Raw genomic sequence first — 22102 nt, 5'->3', positions numbered from 1 at the left:
TTCTATCCTAATATGTGGTCTGTCCTATAAAATATCCCATGTGTGTTTGAAAAGAATGTACATTTTTCTGCTTTGGGGTGAAATGCTGCAAAAATATCAATTAAAGTCATCTGGTCTAATCTGCCATGTTAGGCTGCTGTTTCCTTGTAGATTTTCTGTTTGGATGATCTATCTATCCATTGATGTCAATTAGGCATTAAAATCCCCTAGAATTGCTGTGTTACTGTCAATCTCCCCTTTTATGTCCCTCAATATTTGCTTTATAAATTTAGGAGCCCCAACAGTGCTACCTCCTCTTCTTTCAGAAATGGAGAATTTGAGTCATAGAGGGGGAATGCATTTCTCCACATCCCACAGCACCAGACTCCTGCCTGTGAACCTCTCAGCCTGAGAGACTGGGGTGAGGTGGGGGCGGCAGGGGGGGCACAGACACTTAGAAGCCACGATCTTGAGCAAGGCACATTGTTAACCTCTGAGACCTTTAGGTCTTTGATCTTCAGAGTGTGTGTAGCATGTCCTATTGGGGAAATAGGGTCTGTGATATGTGAGCCTTGGAAGGCCCATTCTGAGGTATCTGTCATCCAGTAGATGCTTGCTGTGGCCACCTATGTTTCCCTTGTCCAGCCCTACAGGGTTTGCTCAGCTGTGCTCTGCTGCCCAGTCCTTAGCAGCAGCCAGTGAAGGCAGAGTCCAGGCAGTCCTGTGACTTTTGCCAGGCCACTTGACCCTCGGCCTTGCTTTTCCCACGTGTGAGGTTGAGAAGGGCCTCCCTGGTAGTGGCATTTGGAATACCACCAGTTTCTCTACCATAGGCCAGGGGGATTTCTCCACAGTGTGTGGGAAGCCCAAGGTGATGGGGAAGATCTATGGTGGCCAGGACGTGGTGGCTGGCCAGTGGCCATGGCAGGCCGGCCTGCTGTACCATAACACACACATCTGCGGAGCAGTCCTCATCAACTCCTTCTGGCTGGTGTCCACTGCCCACTGCTTTCTCAAGTGAGTCCTCCTTCCTGGGGCTGCAGCAGACGGACTGGTAGGGGAGGAAGATACAGGGGAAGAGGAATAAAGGGGTGATGAATGTCCTCATAACCTGGAATGTCTTCCCCAGTCACCTGCCCAGACCCTCCTCATCTTTCATCCTGAGCCCCTGTGCCTGTCCAGCAAGAGGTTGGCAGTGTCCATCCAAGCTGCCATACACTGTGGACCGGCGCTTTGCTGCCTCAGAGAATGGCTTCTCCTTAATGCCCTCGTATTCCTGACTTGGTAGGGGCCTGGGGTTGCAAGGACAGCCAACAACTAGGCAATTCTCATCACTTCAGCAAAAGTGCACGCCTGGGAGGAACTGTGGTGCCAGACTGAGTGGGTGGGAGGTGGGACTCTCTGACGTTAGAGAGTGACACGGCCCCTCAGGAATCTTAACTCCTCTGGTCCTTCTGGTGCCTAGTTTCTAAACAGAGAAGGAAGGAGCCCAAGGAGGCAGAGGCATCACAGCCTAAGTCAGGGAGTTGGAGCTCATGTACCAATTGGCTCTGAGAGCCCAGAGTCCTATTGGCACCTTCTCTGTGCCACACTCCATGTGACACCCTCTGTGGCATAGGGGGTGGCAAGACCCTACCCCACCATGCCTCCATTCTGTCAGGAAAGAAAGCCCAACCTGGGGTGGGAAGGGCTGACCCCATGGGAGAGGGAGGGAGCACAGCCTTCAGTGGGTGTGGAGCAAGAGGGGCTCCCCTGAGAAGAAGGGTTTTGGGCATGAGGAGCACAGGGAAGGGCTTTCCAGGTGGATGAACCATGTGAACAGTCAGGAAGGTGGGAAGCTTTATCACTTGTGTTCAGGGAACAAGGTGAGGTTTTGATTCCTGCACTCATTTGCTCATTTACACATCTTTTGTGAGTGCTTTTCACCAATTGAACAAGCAGCCCTTGGGCGAGAAGGTGTTTAAATAAAGGAAGGGCAGGGAAAGTGTTTGGGCCAGGAGGTAGGTCACGGGAGACTTGAGAAGGGTCAGGTTAGAGCTAGGATTGAGCCAAAGCCTGATGTGAGGGTCCCACCTAAGATACTTCTAGCATTAGGAATCTCTGTTCCTTCAATTCTAGGGTGTGATGGGGAAGCCACGTGCCCTGAGGTTGTGAGTAGACTATCAACCAGCCTCAGGAAAGAAGGGCTCCTGACAGTGTGAAAGGGGTCATGTAGGACAGAAGGTTCCACAGGAATGTGGGCAGTTAGACAAGGATGCAGGGGGAGAGAGCTGGCCCACACACTCAGAGGTGACGGTGACTGTGGGCCATTCCCCCTCCAGTAAATCCGGTGCCCCAGAGGACTACCAGGTTCTGTTGGGAAGCACCCAGCTGTACCAGCACACGCAGAATGCCCGGAAGATGTCTGTGAACAGGATTATCATGCACCCAGACTTTGAGAAGTTCCACCCCTTCGGTGACGACATAGCCATGTTGCAACTGCACCTGCCTGTGAACTTCACCTCCTACATCAGCCCCGCCTGCCTCCCAGCCCCTGGAATGCTGCCTAGCCGCCACTCGTCCTGCTGGATAACCGGCTGGGGAATGCTCAGCGAGGACAGTGAGGGGGTGTGGGAGAGGTTGTGGGATGAAAGTGGGGAGGGGGAGAGGGAGGAAGGGAAAAGGGAGGAATAGCAGAGACTGAAATGTCCCCACACAAAGACGCCACTGGTGCTTGGCCCTCTATGCCTCTTTTCCAAAGGCCTGGACCATTCCAGTTCTAGTTCTGAAAAGTGTGTGATTCTGAAGGATATTTGAGATTTGGCATCAAGAATCTGGGTTCTTAGAGTCTTCATGGTTCTTGATTTCAAGGTTTTTAATCAGCCATAGATCTGAGATGACTTGGTTCTATTCGAAGGTCATGCTGGGGCCCTGTCCCATTCCAGGCCACTGCCCAGCACCCAGCTTTCCCATGACCCGAGAAGATGCTTGGGAAAAAATGGAAAACACACACACATTTATGGCTTCTGGCTTCTGATCTTGCATAATCAAGTTAGAATGATCACCACTTAAGAACCTCTCAGAACTTCACTTTGGCAAATTGTCTACTTCATAGCCTTATTAGGTGAACTGAATAACACAGAAAAAAAGTGTGATTTTTTTAGATTGAAAGGAGAAATATAGGCAAAGACTTATGGGCAAGAGTGTTTTTTAAAGAAAAGAGTGTTAGTAACTTGGAGAAATGCTCATGGTGTAAAGGGAAATGTAATATATATTTGTAATTATTTGTAAGGTCATAATTTGGTATGGTCTTTCTCAACAGAGGTGCTACAGGCATTTTGTACAGACCATGTATTCACACACACAGACACACACACACACACACACACACACACACACACACTACACACATGCATGTGCAATTCACACACACACAGTCTGGTTCTTTCTTGATAGAAGGAACCACATCTTACTTGTTGTGAGATCACAATCTGTGCCACAGGGCTTGGCACCTGGTAGCTACCTCACTGCTGCCACCCTGGTTCAAATATGTTATATGAATATAGACTCCAGACTGGTCTTCCAGCTCTGACCTTGTGTTCTCTGCTTTAGTCTCTACACAGCTGACTACTTGCTTTAAAACATGAGCCGTGTCACTATCCCCCTCAGCACCCTAAGTGCTTTGTTATTTGTGCTTAGAAAACAATACAAACTCTATACCTTAGCTATCAGCCCCTGCATGACGTTGGCTCCCATCACTCTCTGCCTCATCTCCTACTGCATCCCTCACACACACCATCACAGCCACAAGGCCTCCTTCCTGCCTTGAACATGCCAAGGTCTTCCTCATCTCGGGGCCTTGACCTTGGCTATCTTCTCTGCTTCACTGGCTCTCCCTAATAATCTTTGCATGACTCATTTCTACTTTACATTTACAACTCAGCTCCTCCTCTGAGGAGTTGTACTTGATCATGTGAGCTAAAATAGATAATCCCTACTATCACATCTTCCTGTTTTATTTCCTTCACACTACTTATTAGATGTAAAATAATTAAATTTACATCACTTACCCTGTATCCCCCAACAAATATGTTTCCCTGTATCATTAGTGTCTAAAAGATACCCAGCAGAAAGAGAGATGAATAGGTGAGTGACTGGATGAGACAATGGATAGGGTGTGTGTAGGTGGGATGATGCGTAGGTAGAAGGGAAGATGGATGGGTGGGTGGATGGTTGGTGAATAGATGGAGTGAGCAGATAAATTGATAGATGGAGATAAGGATGGGTAGGAGAATGATAGAGGGATGGATGAAATGGTGAGTGATAAGCAAGTAGATTGAAGGGTGAGTGAATGGATGCGGATATGAGGAAAGATGGGTAGGTGAATGGAGGAATTCGTAGATGGAAGTAGGGGAAAGACTCATTATAGAAAAATGGAGAATGTATGAGATTGTCATGAAAGGGTAGGTGGGTTGGTGAATGGTTGCTAAACCCCAGTGAATGGCATGTGTTGGTAGGATTTGCCTTTTATCTTTGTGGACTGGAAGAGGTATGGTCTATTGTTATGAGAGAGGTGGAGGGAATAGGATGAGTTTAAAGATGTTTGAGAAACAGGACAGGAGTGATAGAGGATAGGTAGAAGACTGAAGCCATGTTGCATGCTCAGCTGTGCTGAGAAAACCTCGTGTGTAGGGGGCAGTGGTTAGCACTAAGACAGAGTGGGGTTTCAGAGTAGCCTGGTCTCTCCAGCTAGGCTACAGTGCACTTCACTGATCTCCTTATTCTCACAGAGCAACTACTCCCGCCCTTCCATCTCCAGGAGGGCAAGGTGGGTCTCATTGAGAACAAGTTATGTAATATGTTATATGGACAAAGACTTGGCACAGGCAAGACCAACTCTGTGCACGAGGAGATGCTGTGTGCTGGGGACATCTTGACAGGAAAAGCCATCTGCCAAGTGAGTGAGGCCATTTCTGTTCTTCCTTTGCCTGAGCTCAGTCCTCAGTTTCCCCAGGGAAGCCTGTATTGTCTCTACTCCCTTTGTGAGACCCCTGGTACTTCCCGTTTCCTCCCTCTGCATGTCTTTCCTGGGCTCCATCCCTCAGCAGTGTCCCCCAGGCTAGTCCCTTCTTATGCCCATCCCCCATGACAGTGTCTGCTGGAAGGCCTTCAAACAGCATCTATTTTTTAAAAAAATATTTTTATTGATTTTAGAGAGGAAAGGAGAGGGAGAGAGAGATAAAAGCATTATTGATGAGAGAGAATTATTGATTGGCTGCCTCCTGCACGCCCTTTACTGCAACCCGGGCATGTGCCCTTGACTGGAATCGAACCCAGGACCCTTCAGTCCGCAGGCCAACACTCTATCCACAGAGCCAAACCAGCTAGGGCAAACAGCATCTATTTTTAAGGCATATTTTAAAATTTTTATTGAAATATAATGTACATTCAAAAGAATATGTAATTATTAAGTATATAGTTTAATGAATGTTCACATACTGACACATGCCCCACTCATGCCTCCTTCCTTTCACCAGCATCCCAGGGAACCACCATCTTCACTTTTAACGCCTTAGATTAGATTCCAAATTTTACATAAGTGGAATTTATTCCCATTTGTTCATCATTTGTGTCTTAACTTTATATTTGCTCTACTACATGTCTCTTCCCTGTAACCTCAGTGTCTTCCTTCATAGTGTGGATCTCGAGGCTTCCTTCACCGAATTGTTGAAAGGATGGTGTAGAGCAGGGGTCCTCAAACTAAAACATTTATCCGGCCCGCCGGGTGTTTTTGCCGCCGCTGTGTGCATAGGAATTTGTTCATCGTTTTTTTTTAAACTATAGTCCGGCCTTCCAGCGGTCTGAGGGACAATGAACTGGCCCCCTGTTTAAAAAGTTTGAGGACCCCTGCTGTAGAGGGTTGAATAGTGTTTTCCAAATTCATGTCATTTGGAACCTCAGGATGTGACCTCACTTGTAAATAGGGTCTCTGCCGTTGTCATTAATGAAGAATCTTGAGATGAGACCATTGTGAATTTAGAGCAGGCCCTGAATCCAGTGACTGATGTTCATATAAGAAGAGGGAAAGACACAGAGACACTTGACTACAGACTTCTGGCCTCCACAGAGCTGTAAGAAAATAAATTTCTGTTGTTCTTGTAAGCCGCCAGTTTATGGTGAGGTGTTGTGACAGCCTCAGGAAAGGCAGACAGGAGGGATGAGATGCACCTGGCCCATGGGGAGTCTTTGTGGACAGCTGTTTTCAGTCCTGCCCAGTGAGCTGCTGAGTCAGAGGGTGGAAACTTGGCCACCTGCCCTCTGGAGAAGGTAGACCCAGAGGTTTTGGTTTCCAGTCCATAGCTAATGGTATGGACCTGCTGGCTCTCTGCCCTGGCCCATCCTCCTCACAATTAGCTGCACCCAGAGGTGGAGCAAAGGGCTCAGCCCCTGAGTCCCCATATGGCAGTCACCCTAAATCTCCCTTCCAGTCTTGTCCTATGCCTGCCTTCTCCTGCAAAGGCCATCCCCATGGAGCTCAGGGCCAGTGCACTTTGTCTGCCCCTTGACCCCGCTCCTCCTCTAGTTTCTTCCCAGGCTGAGGACACAAATGTGCTAGACACCTGGGAATCCATCCCTCCTCCCTCAGCCTTTAGGTCACCACAGCCTGTCCTTGAGATTCCAACTGGATTCATCTTATAGATTCATCTTCACCTGCTCTGGACCCCATCCTCCACTCTGGGCTTCCTTCTTTCCCCTGAAGTGCCCCTCCCCCTACATGGGGCACTCAGAAACAGCTCTAAGGAGAGTTGGGACCACAAGGTGATTTGGAGCTAGGACTGTGGGGCAGGACATACCTGGTTCCCGTCTTCAATCTCTTGTTTATTGGCACTGTGACCGTAGCTATGTCTCCTCACCCACAAAATGGGGTTGCTAAGAGCCTCCTCTTGTTAAGGTTTGGTACCTGGAATTTAATAGATGGTTAACAAGTGCTGGCTTTCATTTTCCTTCCTGGTCTGCCTCTCTATCTGAGTTATACTTGTTCTTCTGGGCCTGTCTTACACCTGTCCTCTCAACCAAGGTGGAATTCACTGCCCTGCCCTACTGGACACACACACACACACACACACACACACCACACACACACACACACACACACACACACACACACACACAGTTAGCTCTGTCTCTAAGCTGGTGCATGGCATATGTGAGTGCTGATGTTTCCTCTGCCTTCTGAAGGCTCCCCTGGGGCCAGTAGGCTATTGGAGCCTTTGCAAACTCTCCTAGACTGGCCCAGAATCCATTGCCATTAGGCAACCACATAGCCCATCCATGTGTGTCGCTGAGGCTTGGAGTGGACAGGGACCACTTCCTTAGACAGGGACCAGGTTCTCCCCTGTCCTCAGGCAGCTGGGAGTGGGGACACTGAAGGGAAGAGCTGAGGCAATGATGCTGCAGTCTCACTGTCCAAGAAGACCCCAAGTGTGAGTTTCCTGGAGCTGCTGTGACAAATCACCTCAAACAGGGTGATTAAAACAACAGAAATTTATCATCTTACACGTCTGCAGGTCCAAAGTCTAAAATCAAGGTGTGGGTGAGTCTGGTTCCCTCTGGAGGCCCTAGGGGAGATTTTTCCTTACTCTTCCTGGCTTCTAGAGGCTGCCCACATTCCTTGGCTCTTGGCTTCTTCCTCCTCCTCCTCAAAAAGCATCACTCCAGCCTCTGTTCCTGTTGTCACATCACCTTCTCTGACTCTGATCTCCTGCCTCCCTCTTTCCTCATGGGGACCTAGGGTTTATATTGGTCCTGCCCAGATGATCCACGGTAACCTTCCTCTTTCAAAACCCCCAGTTCAATGACACTGGCAAAGTGTCTTTTGCTGCATAAGGTAACATAATCACAGGTTCCAGGGATGGGGTCATTCTTTGCCAACCACAGCAAGAACCCTTCTCTCTTCTTCTAGCCACCATTCCCCCGCCCTATCTGCCAGCTGGGGAGCTTGCTTCTTATCTCACCAAGAGCTTTGGAGCAGTCAGACTAGCACCTGCTCATCTTCCCAGTCCTGCATCCTGCACCCCTCATCCTTCATCTCTGCCGAGTCTCATGTCCAGCTGACCCCTCCTGAGCTCTGGGCGCCCAGAGCTCCTGCTATGTCCCCTGTCTCTCCCTTTCATGAACATTGTGTGAATTCACAGCAGAAATCTCCTCCTGTTATTGCCCAACTTCTCTGCCTTTTCCCCCTGAAAAGACTCCTGGGACAGCAGTGAGTCTCTGATCCACTCTACCCCATTGTGTCCCCAGCATACCACCCAAGCCATGTGGCCAACGTCTCCACCAGCCTTGTTCCTGCCAGAGCAAGTTTGTCCTGAGTCTTCTCACTCGGCACATCAAGAGGTCTCACTCACCTTACCTGGGCCCCAAACTCAATAGCTGTTCTGCTCTGCTCCTGGCCACCTCCACCCCAACCATGAAATGCTGGCGATCCCAGGGCCCCATGCTCAGCCTGCTCCCTACTCTCTCTGCACCTTCTGACTGGTTGGTGAGAAAGGCTTAGATTTGACAGGTCCTCTTGGCTCCTCCTTCAAAATATTATCCCAAATCTGACTGTTCCCCAGCACCCTGGCCACTCCCCATCAATTACCTCTCACCCCTGGGGTCAACTTCTGACTGGTCTTCCCTCTTTAACTCATGCTCAGCACTGTCCATTCTCCAGCACAGCAGAAGGATACACCTGGACAGGTCAGGTCACCCTCTCCCCACCCCCGAGTACAGCTCTCCCCTGGGGGAAAACCTAACCCCTTTGGTATAAGGCCCTGTGACCCACATCCTCTCTGCACACCCTGCTCCCCACACAGCCAGCCTCGCTGCTCCTTCTCCCATCCACCTGGCAAGTCCACTTTCCTCATTTGCACTTACTGTTCCCTCTGCTCCTGCATCAGAAATGTAGGTTGTTTCCTGTTTAGAGTATCAGCTCAGAAAAGCCTGATGTCATCACCAGATGAGATACCCTCCCGGTCCCTGCCCCCATCCCTTCCATGGCTGGTTGTCACATCTGACCATAGTGGGCTAATTGGCTTGTTTACAAAGCACAATGAGGGAGGGGCCTTACTTTATCACCCCTGTGCTCTCAAGTGCAGAGACTGCCACAGATACTCCCCGTGCAGGTTGGATGGGCGGGTGGAAGAGTGGCCAAGCTCAGTTGTGGTCCCTGCTCCCTCACCTCCAGAGGACGAGCATTTTCCTTTGGCCAATGAAGTGAGGGGACTTCCAACCAGGTGGTCCTTCCCTAATAGACTTTCAGGACCCCAGTAAGCCCCATAAGCTTTCTGGAGACCCCTTCCCACTCCCCCATCAATGCAGGTTGCCTCCACCAGGCTTCAACATACACATTTTCTATAGAAGCTGGTAGCAAACCAAATGCCAAAATGAATGAAAAAGGAAGATGGTGGCATAGTAGGTGGATCTTTCGCACACCTCCTCCCTGAACCAAACTGAAGATAAAACAAAATTGGGGAAAAATCTCCCTGAAGAGGAGACTTTTAATCACCCCTTGGCAGAGGAGGCCATCTTGAGACTTGTAGGAAGTGGGAGACATGAGAAGTGCTGGCCCACTCCCCTGGGAGCAGACCAAGTTTAGGGAGGGATATCTCAGCAGTGGGAGGTTAACCCTGAGAGGCGTGAAGCCTAGACCCCAGACGGGGCTCTGCAGCTCAGAGCGCCAGAGCCAGGAACAGGACCCCAGGTAGCACCCAGCTCTGAAAGGCAGCAGGGTTTTTGCTGGCCAAGGAGAAAAAGCCACTTTTTAAAGGGCTAACACACAAGATTTTATATTGCAGTCACTCACTCTGGGCTCTGGTGGAGGGAGAGCAGTGCGGACTTGAGTCACCTGAAGAGAGTCTGGAGTGGGTGGCTTTGAGAGACATGGAGGAGCAGCTGCCAGGATCCCTGTGCCGGGTCATCCTCTGATACTACAGCAGACGTTTTTCTTGAGAGGAGCAAGCCCCTCCCAGTGGCATCAGCCTGGAGAAAACCAACTACCACACCCTCTGGAATCCTGCTCACTCCACCTTGCATCTTAAGCCCTGCTGAGGAGACAGCAGCATAGGCCAGTCCATATAAGGCTGGGCAGACTTAGGGGAGGGTCAGTGACTGGCTTTTGAGGAGGGTCTTTCTTCCCACTTTCCCAGGAACCTGACTGGCACTTCCCCTTGTGGGAGAACCAATAGAAACACCCTCTTGGCTTCTGGCAGAACCAACCTCTGAACTTGGGAGGCCCAACCCTCCTGCTACTAGGGGTTCTGCCCTGCTGAGGTCAAGGAGAAGATCTGGGATAGACTCAGACTTGTGGCTCTGGGGCAGGGAAACACAGACACCATCTCCCCTGAAGTATAAATGGCATCTCTTCCTCACAGGAGATCCAGGGATCTCATCATCCTGATTCCAAGAAACTGAGCCTTTCCAGTGACTAAGAGTGGCATCAGGCCAGGAGGCAGAGGCAGGCAGAGGCAGATCTCAGGGTGCCTTGGGACATTAGCTAACCCACCCCTGTGCTCCATGCTGCTAAAGGCTAGCCTTAAATCATAGCTTAGTCCTTCCCGTGTGCAGCTGACGCTAGCTAAGGCAGCCACACACTGTGGATCACTTGTAGCTTTGCACAGATATGCCAGATGTGGAAAGTGTCTGACATTGGCTTGCACCAAAGAACGTCCAGGAAGGCCAGGCCCTGGTCACGATGCATGCAGGAGGCAACCAATCGATGTGTTTCTCTCACATCGATATTTCTCTCTGTCTTTCCCTCTCTCTTCTACTCTCTCTAAAAACCAATGAAAACATATCCTCGGTGAGGATTAAAAAACAAACAAACAATATTGGTAGCCTTTAAGAGTGATGTCAACAGCAATGCAGTAATAGTTGGGGACTTCAACACCCCACTGACATCATTGGCTAGGTCTTCCAGACAAAAAATGAACAAGGAAACGGAGACCTTAAACAACACACTAGAACAGATAGGCTTAATTGATATTTATAGAACATTTCATCACAAAGCAGCAGAACATACATTCTTCTGAAGGGCATGTGGAACATTCTCAAAGATAGACTACATGTTAGGGCATAAAATAAGTCTTAACAAATTCAAGAAGATTGAAATCATAGCAAGTATCTTCTCAGATCACAATGGCATGAAACTAGAAATCAACTCCAATAAAAATTCAAAAAAGTCAAACACCTGGAGGCTAAATAGCATGTTATTAAACAATTAATGGGTTACCAATGAGATCAAGAAAGAAATAAAAAATTACCAGTAAACAAATAAAAATGAACGCACAACAACCCCAAATCTATGGGACATAGTGAAAGCAGTCATAGAGGGAAGTTCATAGCATTACAGGCCTATTTCAAGAAGTAGAAAAGAACCAGAAAATGAACAAAGTAATCCCAGAGTAAGCACAGGAAAGAAATAATAAAGATTGGAGCAGAAATAAGTGACATAGAAACTAAAAGAAACAATACAAATGATCAATGAAACCAATAATTGGTTCTTTGAAAAGATAAACAATATTGATAAACCTTTATCCAGACTCTTTAAGAAACAAAGAGAGAGGACTCAATAAATTCAGAAATAAAAGAGAAGAAGTTAACCACTGAAATCACAGAAATACAAAGAATGGTATGAAAACACTAAGAACAACTATTTGCTAAAAAATTTGACAACCTAGGCAAAGTGGACAAATTCCTAGAAACATACAATCTTTCAAAACTCAATTAGGAAGAATCAGAAAACCTGAATAAACAGATGACAACTAATGAAATTGAAACAGTAATCAGACATCTCCCAGCAAACAAGAGTCCTGGACCAAATGGCTTCACGGGAGAGTTTTACCAAACATTTCAAGAAGAACTAACACCTATCCTTCTCAAATTATTCCAAAAAAATCCAAGAGGAAGGAACACTTGCATGCTTTTTTTTTTTTTTGAGGCCAGTATTATCCTAATTCCAAAATCAGATAAAGACACCACAAAAAAGAAAATCATAGTCAATATTTCTGATGAACATAGATGCTAAAATCCTTAACAAAATATTAACAAATCAGATCCAGGAATACATTAAAAAGATCATTCACCATGAGCAAGTGGGATTTGGCCTGGAATGCAAGGTTGGTGCCATATTCACAAATTAATAAATATAATACATCACACAAACAAGATAAAAGATAAAAATCACATTATCATATCAATAGATGCAGAAAAACCATTAGACAAAATCCAGCACCCATTTATGATAAAACTTTTAGCAAAGTAATAGAAGGAGGATCATACCTCACCATAAAGAAGACCATATATGAAAAATCCAGCACCCATTTATGATAAAACTTTTAGCAAAGTGGGAATAGAAGGATCATACCTCACCATAAAGAAGACCATATATAAAAAACCTACAGCCAGCAACATATTCAATGTGCAAAAACTAAACGATTTTCTTTTAAGATCAGTAACAAGACAGGGACGTCTGCTTTCTTACTCATATTCAACATAGTACTGGAAGTCTTAGAGTGATCAGACAGGAAGAAGAGATAAAGGGCATACAAACTGGAATGGAGCAAGTAAAGCTCTCATTATTTGCAGATGACATGATACTGTACATAGAAAACTCTAAAGACTCCACCAAAAAAACTGCTAGAATTAATAAATGATTTTGGCAAAGTAGCAGGATACAAAATCAACATCCATAAATTGATGGCATTTTTGTACACCAATAATGAACTCTCACAAAGAGAAACTAAAAAACAATCCCAAAGTGCAAACAATCCCATTGCAACAAAAAAATAAGATACCTTGGAATAAACTTAATCAAGGAGGTAAAAGACTGGTACTCAGAAAACTGCAGAACATCGCAAAAAGAAATAGAGGAAAATGCAAACAAGTGGAAGAATAAACCATGTTCATGGATTGGTAGAATTAACATCATTAAAATGTCCATACTACCCAAAGCAACTTATAGATTGAGCACAATTCCTATTAAAATACCAATGGCATATTACACAGATCTAGGTCAAATATTCCAAAAACTAATGTGGGATCAAAAAAGACCCCAGGTAGCCTCAGCAATCTTGAGAAAGAAGAATAAAGTTGGAGGGATCAGGATACCAAATATCCAACTATACTACAAAGCCACTGTAATCAAAACAACCTGATACTGGCACAAGAAGAGGCATTTAGACCAATGGAATGGAACAGAGAATTCAGAAATCAACCCATAATAGTATCAACAATTAAAAAAAAGAGAGAAGAGGACCCAAATGGGGATATGCTACTGCAGCCCAGGGTGCAGCAGGAGCTAGGGTCCCTGGAGGCTTCAGCTTCCGGGCTCAGCTCGCAGGCCAGCCTTCCTGGGTCCTGGGCATGCAGCTATCTCCTATTGGCTGTGGGCGGTCCCTCTCCTGAGCCTCTGGGCCATCCCTAGGTCCAGGGGCAGAGGATGGGGTCCTTGTGTTGATAGATTTAGATCCAAGATCTTCTTGAGGGTCAATCAAAAGCTCTTTGAGCTGATTCCAGTGCCCATCAGGGTGACTTTGGTGGGGTCTGCAGTGGGACACTGGTATCTGGACTTTCACAGAGGTCCAACCTAGGGTAGCCTGGACAGGGGAGACTCACAAGCCCCACCTGGCCAGTTGGTGTCTTAGTCTCTGTTGTCCCACTAACTCTCCTTTCTTTCTTTGTTAGGGTGATTCCGGGAGCCCGCTCGTCTGTGACCTCCTCGATGCCTGGGTTCTGGTAGGGCTGGCCAGCTGGGGTTTGGACTGCCGGCATCCCATCTACCCCAGTGTGTTCACCAATGTCACCTACTTTGCTGACTGGATCCGGGAGATCCAGAGGCTCACACCTCCTCCTGATCCCACAGCTGCTCTTCCTCAGACCCAACTTCCATACGGGCCTCTGCAGGCTGCAGGCTCTCCGGGGCCTGGCACGGCCCTCTTGCCTCCCCAAACCTGGCTCCTATTGCTGTCTGTGCTCAGGGCCCGGTGGCAGGCCCTGCAGTGACCCGCCCAGCCCCTCTGCCCCTGCTGTCTGCCTCAGGCCCCAGGCTCCCTGTCTCCCCTCCCCCACACCCTCCAGTTCTCAGTGTGTGTTTCCTTCTCCTTGGCTTTCCTGTCCCTCAACTGTCACTCCCCAAACCAAGCCTGAAAAAATAAAAACAAATAAGAGTCATTTTCCTCCCATATCAAGACCCAGTTTTCTCTCCTGCACCTCAGTACTCACTCTTCCCTTGGGGTCAGTCATCTAACTCCGTGGGCAAGGAGGGGGCGGGGCAAGGATACTGTCCCAGGAGGAAGGCAGGGGTGCAATGCTGAGGGAGCCAGTCCTGAGCTGGGGAGAGAGCAGGGTGTCCGCACTCAGATTCTGCTCCTGCGGGGGGAGCACACAGGCCTTCAAAGGCAGCATATCAGTCAGTGTGGGCTACTGGTACAAATACCACAAATCTTATATAATAGAAGCCTAATATGCAAATTGTCCCCTTGGTCAGTCATTCCACCAGGAGACTGGGAGTACGACTGCTCGCTATGATGTGCGCTGATCACCAGGAGGCGGCTAGGAACACGGCGGGCATGGGCAGCGCAGTGTTGGCAGCGGGTGGCAGTGGAGGTGCTATCAGCCCTAATGGGCCCTGACAAGAGTGGGATTGCCGCGGGATGGTGGAGCAGGTGAGCAGGTGGCACCAGGCCAAAGCGGGTGCAAGTGGGGGTCTGCAGACAGTGACCAGTGGCAGTGGCAGGGCGGGGGGGCTGCCGCCTGGCTTCCAGGTGCTGAGGGAGCCTGGTGGGTGGCCCTGGCTCCTATCAATCACCCCACAGGCGGGATGGTGGAGCAGGTGAGGTGGCGGCACCAGGCCAAGGAGGGGTGCCAGGCGGAGCTGCAGGGCTGCAAGGCTCGGGCGAGAACTGGGGCCCGATCTCTGCAGGCTACCCCGAGGGACCCCACCTGTGCATGAATTCATGCACTGGGCCTCTAGTAATAGATAAAGGGCATGTTGGCAGCTTAAACAACAGGAATTTATCATCTCTCAGTTCTGGAGGCTGGAAGTTCAAGGTCAAGGTGTGAGCAGAATTGGTTTCTCCTGAGGCTCTCTCCTTGACTTGTGGATGGGCCATCTTCTCTCTGTGTCCTTATAGAATCCTTCCTATTGTGTGTCTGTGTCCTAAAGTCCAGTCAGATTGGATTAGAGCCCACCCTAGTGACCTCATTTTAATGTAATCACCCCAGTGAAGACCTTACCTCCATTCTGAGGTTCTGGGGCCAGCACTCCAACAGATGGATTTTAGGGAACACAGTTCAGCCCATAATGGGAAATAAGACATTTTTCCAGGTGTGTGCAGTGCAGGGGAGCAAGGGTCATGGATAGAAACACCAGTCCCGGGGTTTGGAGGAGGAGGACCGACTCCCAGTGGAGGTGGAGGGACGTTCCCAGGACAATTGAGTTAGACTAGGGTCCATGACCCCAACCAGGAGGAAGGGGGCTCCAGCCTGTGGTATCGTGGGCTCTGAGATGTGGGGAGGGGCCTGGGAGAGTAGGTCGGGAGCAGACAGAGGAGGCCGAAAACCAGACTGAGAGCTCAGGTTCAGGCAGGCAGTGCTCAGACCTCCTCACCTGCCCCCATGGCCCTACTCTCCCAATCTGAAGGGACTTACCCGACTTCCCACCTCCATGGCCCCCAACCTCATGTGAAACTGCTCCCTCTAGCCTGCCCAGAGGTGTCCACACACTTCCCGCAGTTGGACCGTGGTGTCACCTTTTTTGCTTAGCTAACCCAGGACTTAGTGGCCGGCAATAAACCTTGAGGCAATGCCCTAGGTCCATGGTCGGCAAACTGTGGCTCGTGAGCCACATGCGGCTCTTTTGCCCCTTGAGTGTGGCTCTTCCACAAAATACCACGTGCGGGCGCGCGTGTACATTGCGATTGAAACTTCGTGGCCCATGCTCAGAAGTCGGTTTTCGGCCTGGGCGAGTCTATTTTGAAGAAGTACTGTTGATGTTTGACTCTGTTGACTAACGAGTTTGCCGACCACTTCCTAGGTCATCCTTTCCACCAATCAGCCTGACACAGGCTCTTGGTGCAGCCATCAGGACCCCAGCAGGCCTCACAGTGCACCCAGTCCAGCCTTCAGAATCCCTGAGAAAGTGGGAAAGCTCCCATCGAGTGCCACCAGTATGGACCAGGTGCCATTCAAATTGTTCAGTGCAAATTCTTTCCAATTCTGGCATTTCCCAAATATCCTGCACCCTCGGCGGCCACAACTAGAGTTACATGCCTGTCAACACCGAGATCTCAGTGGCTTGAGCCAGGACTTTGCACCGGGACTCCCTTCCCAAGGTGGTCTTGGGAGGCCTCAAGAAAGTGTCTTCCCAGTGTCCACCCCTGCGTGGGCATTTCGGGCAGCCCCTGGCCCTGGCCGGCCTCTGGCTGGAGAGCCACCAGGGTGATGCCACTATGTGTAGCTGTGCGCCTGGCACTAGAGCTCACCGATTTCTAACAGGAGGAAGATGGACCTTCTCTCCCTTGGTGGTAAACTCAGCTATGGGGTCTCGGGAAGGGTTGCGTAGGCCCCTGGATGTCAGTGAGTTACCGAGACAGCGTGTGGTTCACACACATTCTCCGATTCACATGAAGAAACATCCGGAGCAGCTGGATACGTTATATATTTTTATCTAATCTAGGTGGTGGTTGCACAGGAATATATTCACGTAAAAAGTCACTGAGCTGCACAATGAAGGTCTGGGAATTTTACTTTGTATAAATCGTACTTCAAATCAGCTGTAAACATTTAAAATAATTTGCATTTACCTGTAAACCACGATGGTTGCAAAGCATGTCGGCAAATCCTTTGATACTCCTCCCTTCAACACGTGGAGCTTAATCCCCTCCCCTTGAATGAGTGGAAGTGATGCGATGTGACTTCTGAGGCAGGGTCCTAGCAAGCATGTAGCGTCCACCTGGCTCCTGACTCTCAAAACGTTTGTTCTTTGGGAAGCCAGCGCCATATCAGGGAGACTTTCGGGCAGCCTGTGGAGAGGTACTCATGGAGAGGAACTGAGGCCGCACACCAGCAACCTGCAGCAACTTGCAGTCATGCGAGTCCTCTGTCCGTGACGCACACCCTCAGATCCCTGCAGCCGTCACCAACACTTTGACTACAACTCATAAGAGACCTGGAGCTGGGCCTACACGGTCAAGCTGCTCCCAAGTCCTAGTCCCACAAACACTGCCAGAGATACTAAAGCAGTGGTTCTCAACCTGTGGGTCGCGACCCCTTTGGGGGTCGAACGACCCTTTCACAGGAGTCGCCTAAATACATCCTGCATATCAGATATTTACATTATGATTCATAACAGTAGCAAAATTACAGTTATGAAGTATCAACGAAAATAATTTTATGGTTGGGGGTCACCACAACATAAGGAACTGTATTAAAGGGTCGAGGCATTAGGAAGGTTGAGTACCACTGTAAATGTTTCTTGTTTTTTTTTAAGCCAGTAAGTTTGGGGGTAATTATTGCACAGCAATAGATAAGATCTGTCTGCAGGGTTAGGATTCTCTTTGAGTAGGATTCTTCACAACTGTAAATTGTTGAAACGTTTGAGGTTCCTTATATTTTAGATTCTAATTTGGAAACCCAGCTTTGAGTGCTGTGTAGAAGGCATTATTTATTCATTTTATTTTAAAAATATATTTTATTTGTTTTTTACAGAGAGGAAGGGAGAGGGATAGAGAGTTAGAAACATCGATGAGAGAGAAACATCGATCAGCTTCCTCTGCACACCTCCTACTGGGGATGTGCCCGCAACCAAGGTACATGCCCTTGACCGGAATCGAACCTGGGACCTTTCGGTCAGCAGGCCGATGCTCTATCCACTGAGCCAAACCGGTTAGGGCTAGAAGGCATTATTTAAATTAAAACATATCTAGGTTTGAAAATAAAACATGCAAGTAATATTACATTACTAATTTTCTAGTTGTTTCCATTTTTGGACCCCAGGTAAATACAGTCTGTACATATTCTATAGCCATGGTGGGTGAGGTTGGAACAAACTACTGAGAAGGAATGACGGAATCACAGTAAAGCCACTCCCTGAGGAATTTTTCCATAGTAACAAACCAAGGCACCAAGACTGAGGGTCCCCCCCTTGTCAAAGTGACGGTGTGAGAAAGAACAAGAAGGAAAAGGCCCCTTCTCCAGGGGCAGTTCTTAGGCTCTAACCATTTGTGTGTTGGCCTCACTATACTAATTCTGTTCTTCTAAATAGAGTTCAAGTTTCTGTAAATCGTCTTCTTGTTCATGCTTTTGAAGCATCCAGAGGTCAGGCTGCTACGCCCTCAGTGATGAGTGTCTGGTTAGGACGGTGTCCCGGCATCGCGACCGCCGTCCCTGCCGTCCCTGTGCTCAGGGGCCACGGCACCTTCAGCTTTTGGAAAGGGCACAGCTTGTTGTTACACGACTCAAATCCTCCTACACACACTGAACGATCATACGGAGAAAGGCACCGCCGTCTTCCCTGCGGCTTAGAGCTCAGTGCTCTAGGAGAGATTTCATTCCCAACAAAATGCCACCCTCTCCAGCATCAGGGAGAGAAGCCCTTTCAGGTGAGCTGCTTCCACCGCTGCTCTCCACTGGGGGCTGTTCTTCCTCGTGCCTTGTTCAGGCCTCCCATTAGGTCCATGACCTCAACAGCAGTTAGTTAAATGCGCCCTTTAAAATATAGGCTCATGAATAATTTTAAGAGGAAAGTGATTTAAACTGTAAGTGCTGGAAATAAGTAAGCGCCTGATATGTAAGAATTTCCCGCTGTGACCACGGGAAGACATGGTGAGGGTCACATCACACCTACCATGTGCGGCTGAGGGGAGCCCACGGGAGGCGTGATGAGAGGCAGATTTGCAGATACACAACAAGGAAACCCTAGTGGAGAGATGGGAAATGCATGCCTGAGGGACATATTTGGTCCCTGGATCCTTTGGCTCAGTGGGTTCAAGGCTGGACACAAGAGGTAGTGGCAAGGGGACAGGTGTCAGAAGGTTTTGTCTATGACCTCATGCAGGCGCCTCCTCAGCCAAGAGCCCTCAGAGCTATGTGAGCACGCTCTGATCCCGCAGCTGGAGCATTAGGCATTTCATTCTCCTTTTGATCCAAGAGATTAGTGTGTTCTCTCTCCTGTTCTCAACGAAGAGGGTGGGGACAGGCAGGATTTAGAGAAAACCCAAGGGACCTAGCCTACCAGAGCCTTTGCTCAGAGGCAGAGGGCATCCTAGCGTTCCCCTCAAGATTAAGTGAAACTTTTCAGAAACCCAGGGCAAGAGCCAGCTCCCAGGCTGTGTCTGTATGAGGACACCCCCTTCAGTGAAGACAGAGCTGGGGGACAGCTCACGGGCCCAGGGCTTTTAGGTTGTTGTGTGTTACCAGGGAGTCTAGGTCGTCATGCAATACCTCCTCTCAGATGTTTGATGAGCCAGTGAGTCAACACACTCACCAAGTAACCACAGAATGTGCAGTCGGGTGCTAAGTGTTCTGTCCACATTAAGGGCATAGGATCACCAGCCACATTTCTTTCTACTTTCCATGGCTTCACCCATGAGGCAAAATGGCTGGAGCTTTCCATTTATACCACTTCAAGGGCAACTTTATAATAGAAGGTGCCTCTAAAAATATAACGGTTAATGACACAAGGAGCAAAGTGGAGTAAAAAGAGCAGGGTTTTGGCATCCAAGGCAGATGCCAAATCTGACTTGGCTCCTGGCTGAGGGATTTTGGGCCAGCTGCTTGGCCTCTGTGTGCCTTCCCTTCATCTGTAGAATTAGGATGCTGTTGTTGATGATGTCGATCCCTAGTTCCTGGTGTTATGAATAACCATCAATTGTGAAGGGTCACCTGAATGTCAGCTGTTCCTACTCTAACTCAGGTAGGGAGGCCTTGGCCCTATGAAAGCCCAGACGCACCCCATCGGACTCATAGCAGGACTTCCTGGAAGAGGCATAACAAGTTCTCCATGAACGTGGTGGGTGCCGACATAGCTCCGATTCAGGGAGAGCCATCACTGTCAGCCCAGACAGGTGGTAGGGGCTTCTCTGCACGCACGGTGGGCAGGATCCAGCTGAGGGCCTTGCAGGCTTATGTAAAATGAGCTCTGCTTGACATTAGTTTTTGGAAATTATAAACTGCTGTAGAAGTCTGAGTCTACCATCAATCATTTAGAAAACTTGATTAATAGAATAAAAGAAAAACATACTATTTAAAGATTACCTCTATTATGAGTGGTAAAGTCTCACAACCCTTCTATAATTTTTACAAACCTTTCCACAACTTTCAGAAACCTTCTTACCATTCAGAAATAACCAGCTTCAGAACTCTCTTTTTGCCCCCTTCAAAATGCATCTCCATACCTCTTACTTTCTATTACCAAAACCATACAATTTCTTTCAAATTAGTTAGTATTCTTAACTCTTAGAACCCTTGATTCTTAGGTGACAAGTAAGTGATTAACATTCCTCAGAATAGCAATACATTCACATTTTAAGAGATATCCTATATAGTAAAAGCCTAATATGCTAAGTGTCCAGTCGTCTGGTCGGCCATTCAATCAATCAAAGCATAATATGCTAATGATATGCTAAGGCCACTCAACTGCTCACCACCAGGGGGCAGACAGTTGACCAGTCGCTATGATGTACACTGACCACCAGGGGGCAGATGCTATGACCCATAGGTTAGCTTGCTGCTGGGGTCTGGCCTATCAGGACTGAGCAGGACAGGCTGGACACACCCTGGAGCCCTCCTATGTCCCTCCCCAGCCCTAATCATGCACCAGTGGGGTCCCTTGGCCTCGCCTGCACCCTCTCGCAATACAGGACCCCTCAGGGAATGTCAGAGAGCAGGTTTCAGCCGGATCTCCCAGGCTAGGCCAAGGGACCCTACTGGTGCACCAATTCATGCACTGGGCCTCTAGTATTTAAAATAAAACACAAGGGGGGAGAAACCAAGATGGCGGCATAGGTAAACACTGGAAATTGCTGCCTCACACAACCATTCAAAACTACAACTAAAGAGCCACGCTGTCCAATATTTCATTGGGCAAGGCAAGTAATAAGGCCAAGCCTAAAGTCAATGGGACTAAAAAATTATCCTCTGTCTCAAGAAGGAGAGGGAGTTAAATGACTATTTGCTGAACAATAATCCATTCTATTACACCAGGTTTAGCTACATATGCTTCCCACCGCCACCAATTCATTGAATCCCAACAGCTTAGCGTTGGAGGAGAAGTTAGTCATCATCTAGTACAAAATCCCCTCCCCAATACAGGGATGCCCTCCCAGGAATGGGATTGTTGGATTATATGGCAGTTCTATTTTTAATGTTTTGAGGTTTTACCTCAGGAAACAAATTACTAGTAACTCCAGTACTGCTGGAGCACAGATACTGAAGAAAGTTGCATGAGACAAGGTCTAGTTTAGAAGTGGGATCTTTACGGAGAGAGCAATGGAAAGCTTTAAAAGTTTCAAAGCAGAGAGAAAAACCAAGATAGCGGCATAGGTAAACACCGGAAATTGCTGCCTCACACAACCACTTCAAAAATACAACTAAAAGACAAAATGGACATCATCCAGAACCACAGGAAGGCTGGCTGAGTGGAAATTCTACAACTAGAAGGAAAGAGAAAAGCACACTGAGACTCAGAGAAGGTGCGGAAGTAAAGTGCAGAGGTACGGAGGCGTGTGCGGAAAGGGCTGGCAACTGAGGACGCAGTTGTCTTTTTCAATAGAGAGGGAGACACACACTCCTGCTCTGATCTCCAGTTCCGGGCTGGTCTCTGGGGACCCAGACCCATACGGGGAGAAACTGGACTGTCTGGCATCGGTCGGAACTCAAGGGTGGCTTTCTCTCAGAGGTGCTTGCAGCGTTACCGCAAAACACTGAGACCCGGGGCCTCTTAGGGCAGGGCTGAGGATCAGCCATAGCTGTTTGCTCTGCTCTGTTGATTCCCTGAGACCCCGCCCCACCCAAGCTGTGCACAGAGGCTTTTGCATATGAAAGGCCTGGCCCTTTGCAATCTGAAGATTACCTAACAAACTGCAGCTGGGTCAGAGAGACCCAGAAC

At 48.4% G+C, this 22102-nt stretch overlaps 1 protein-coding gene across 1 annotated transcript in view; it reads left to right on the top strand.

Moving 5' to 3' along the window:
• Positions 1-812: 812 nt before the first annotated feature.
• LOC102247521 (putative serine protease 47) overlaps positions 813-22102 on the top strand; it is a gene marked incomplete at both ends in the record, with an annotated part of 22437 nt that continues 1147 nt past the window's right edge. The window contains 4 exons of the mRNA XM_014530703.1: positions 813-996; positions 2301-2578; positions 4749-4915; positions 13681-13921. Of these exons, the coding sequence (XP_014386189.1) occupies positions 813-996; positions 2301-2578; positions 4749-4915; positions 13681-13921 (870 nt within the window). The remainder of the gene's footprint in view (positions 997-2300; positions 2579-4748; positions 4916-13680; positions 13922-22102) is intronic.

The sequence above is a fragment of the Myotis brandtii genome, unplaced genomic scaffold (genome assembly GCF_000412655.1).
Source record: "Myotis brandtii unplaced genomic scaffold, ASM41265v1 scaffold7614, whole genome shotgun sequence".
Lineage (NCBI taxonomy): Eukaryota > Metazoa > Chordata > Mammalia > Chiroptera > Vespertilionidae > Myotis > Myotis brandtii.
The sequence above is the reverse complement of the archived record's forward strand: the minus strand, read 5'-3'. Positions and strand labels throughout refer to the sequence as shown.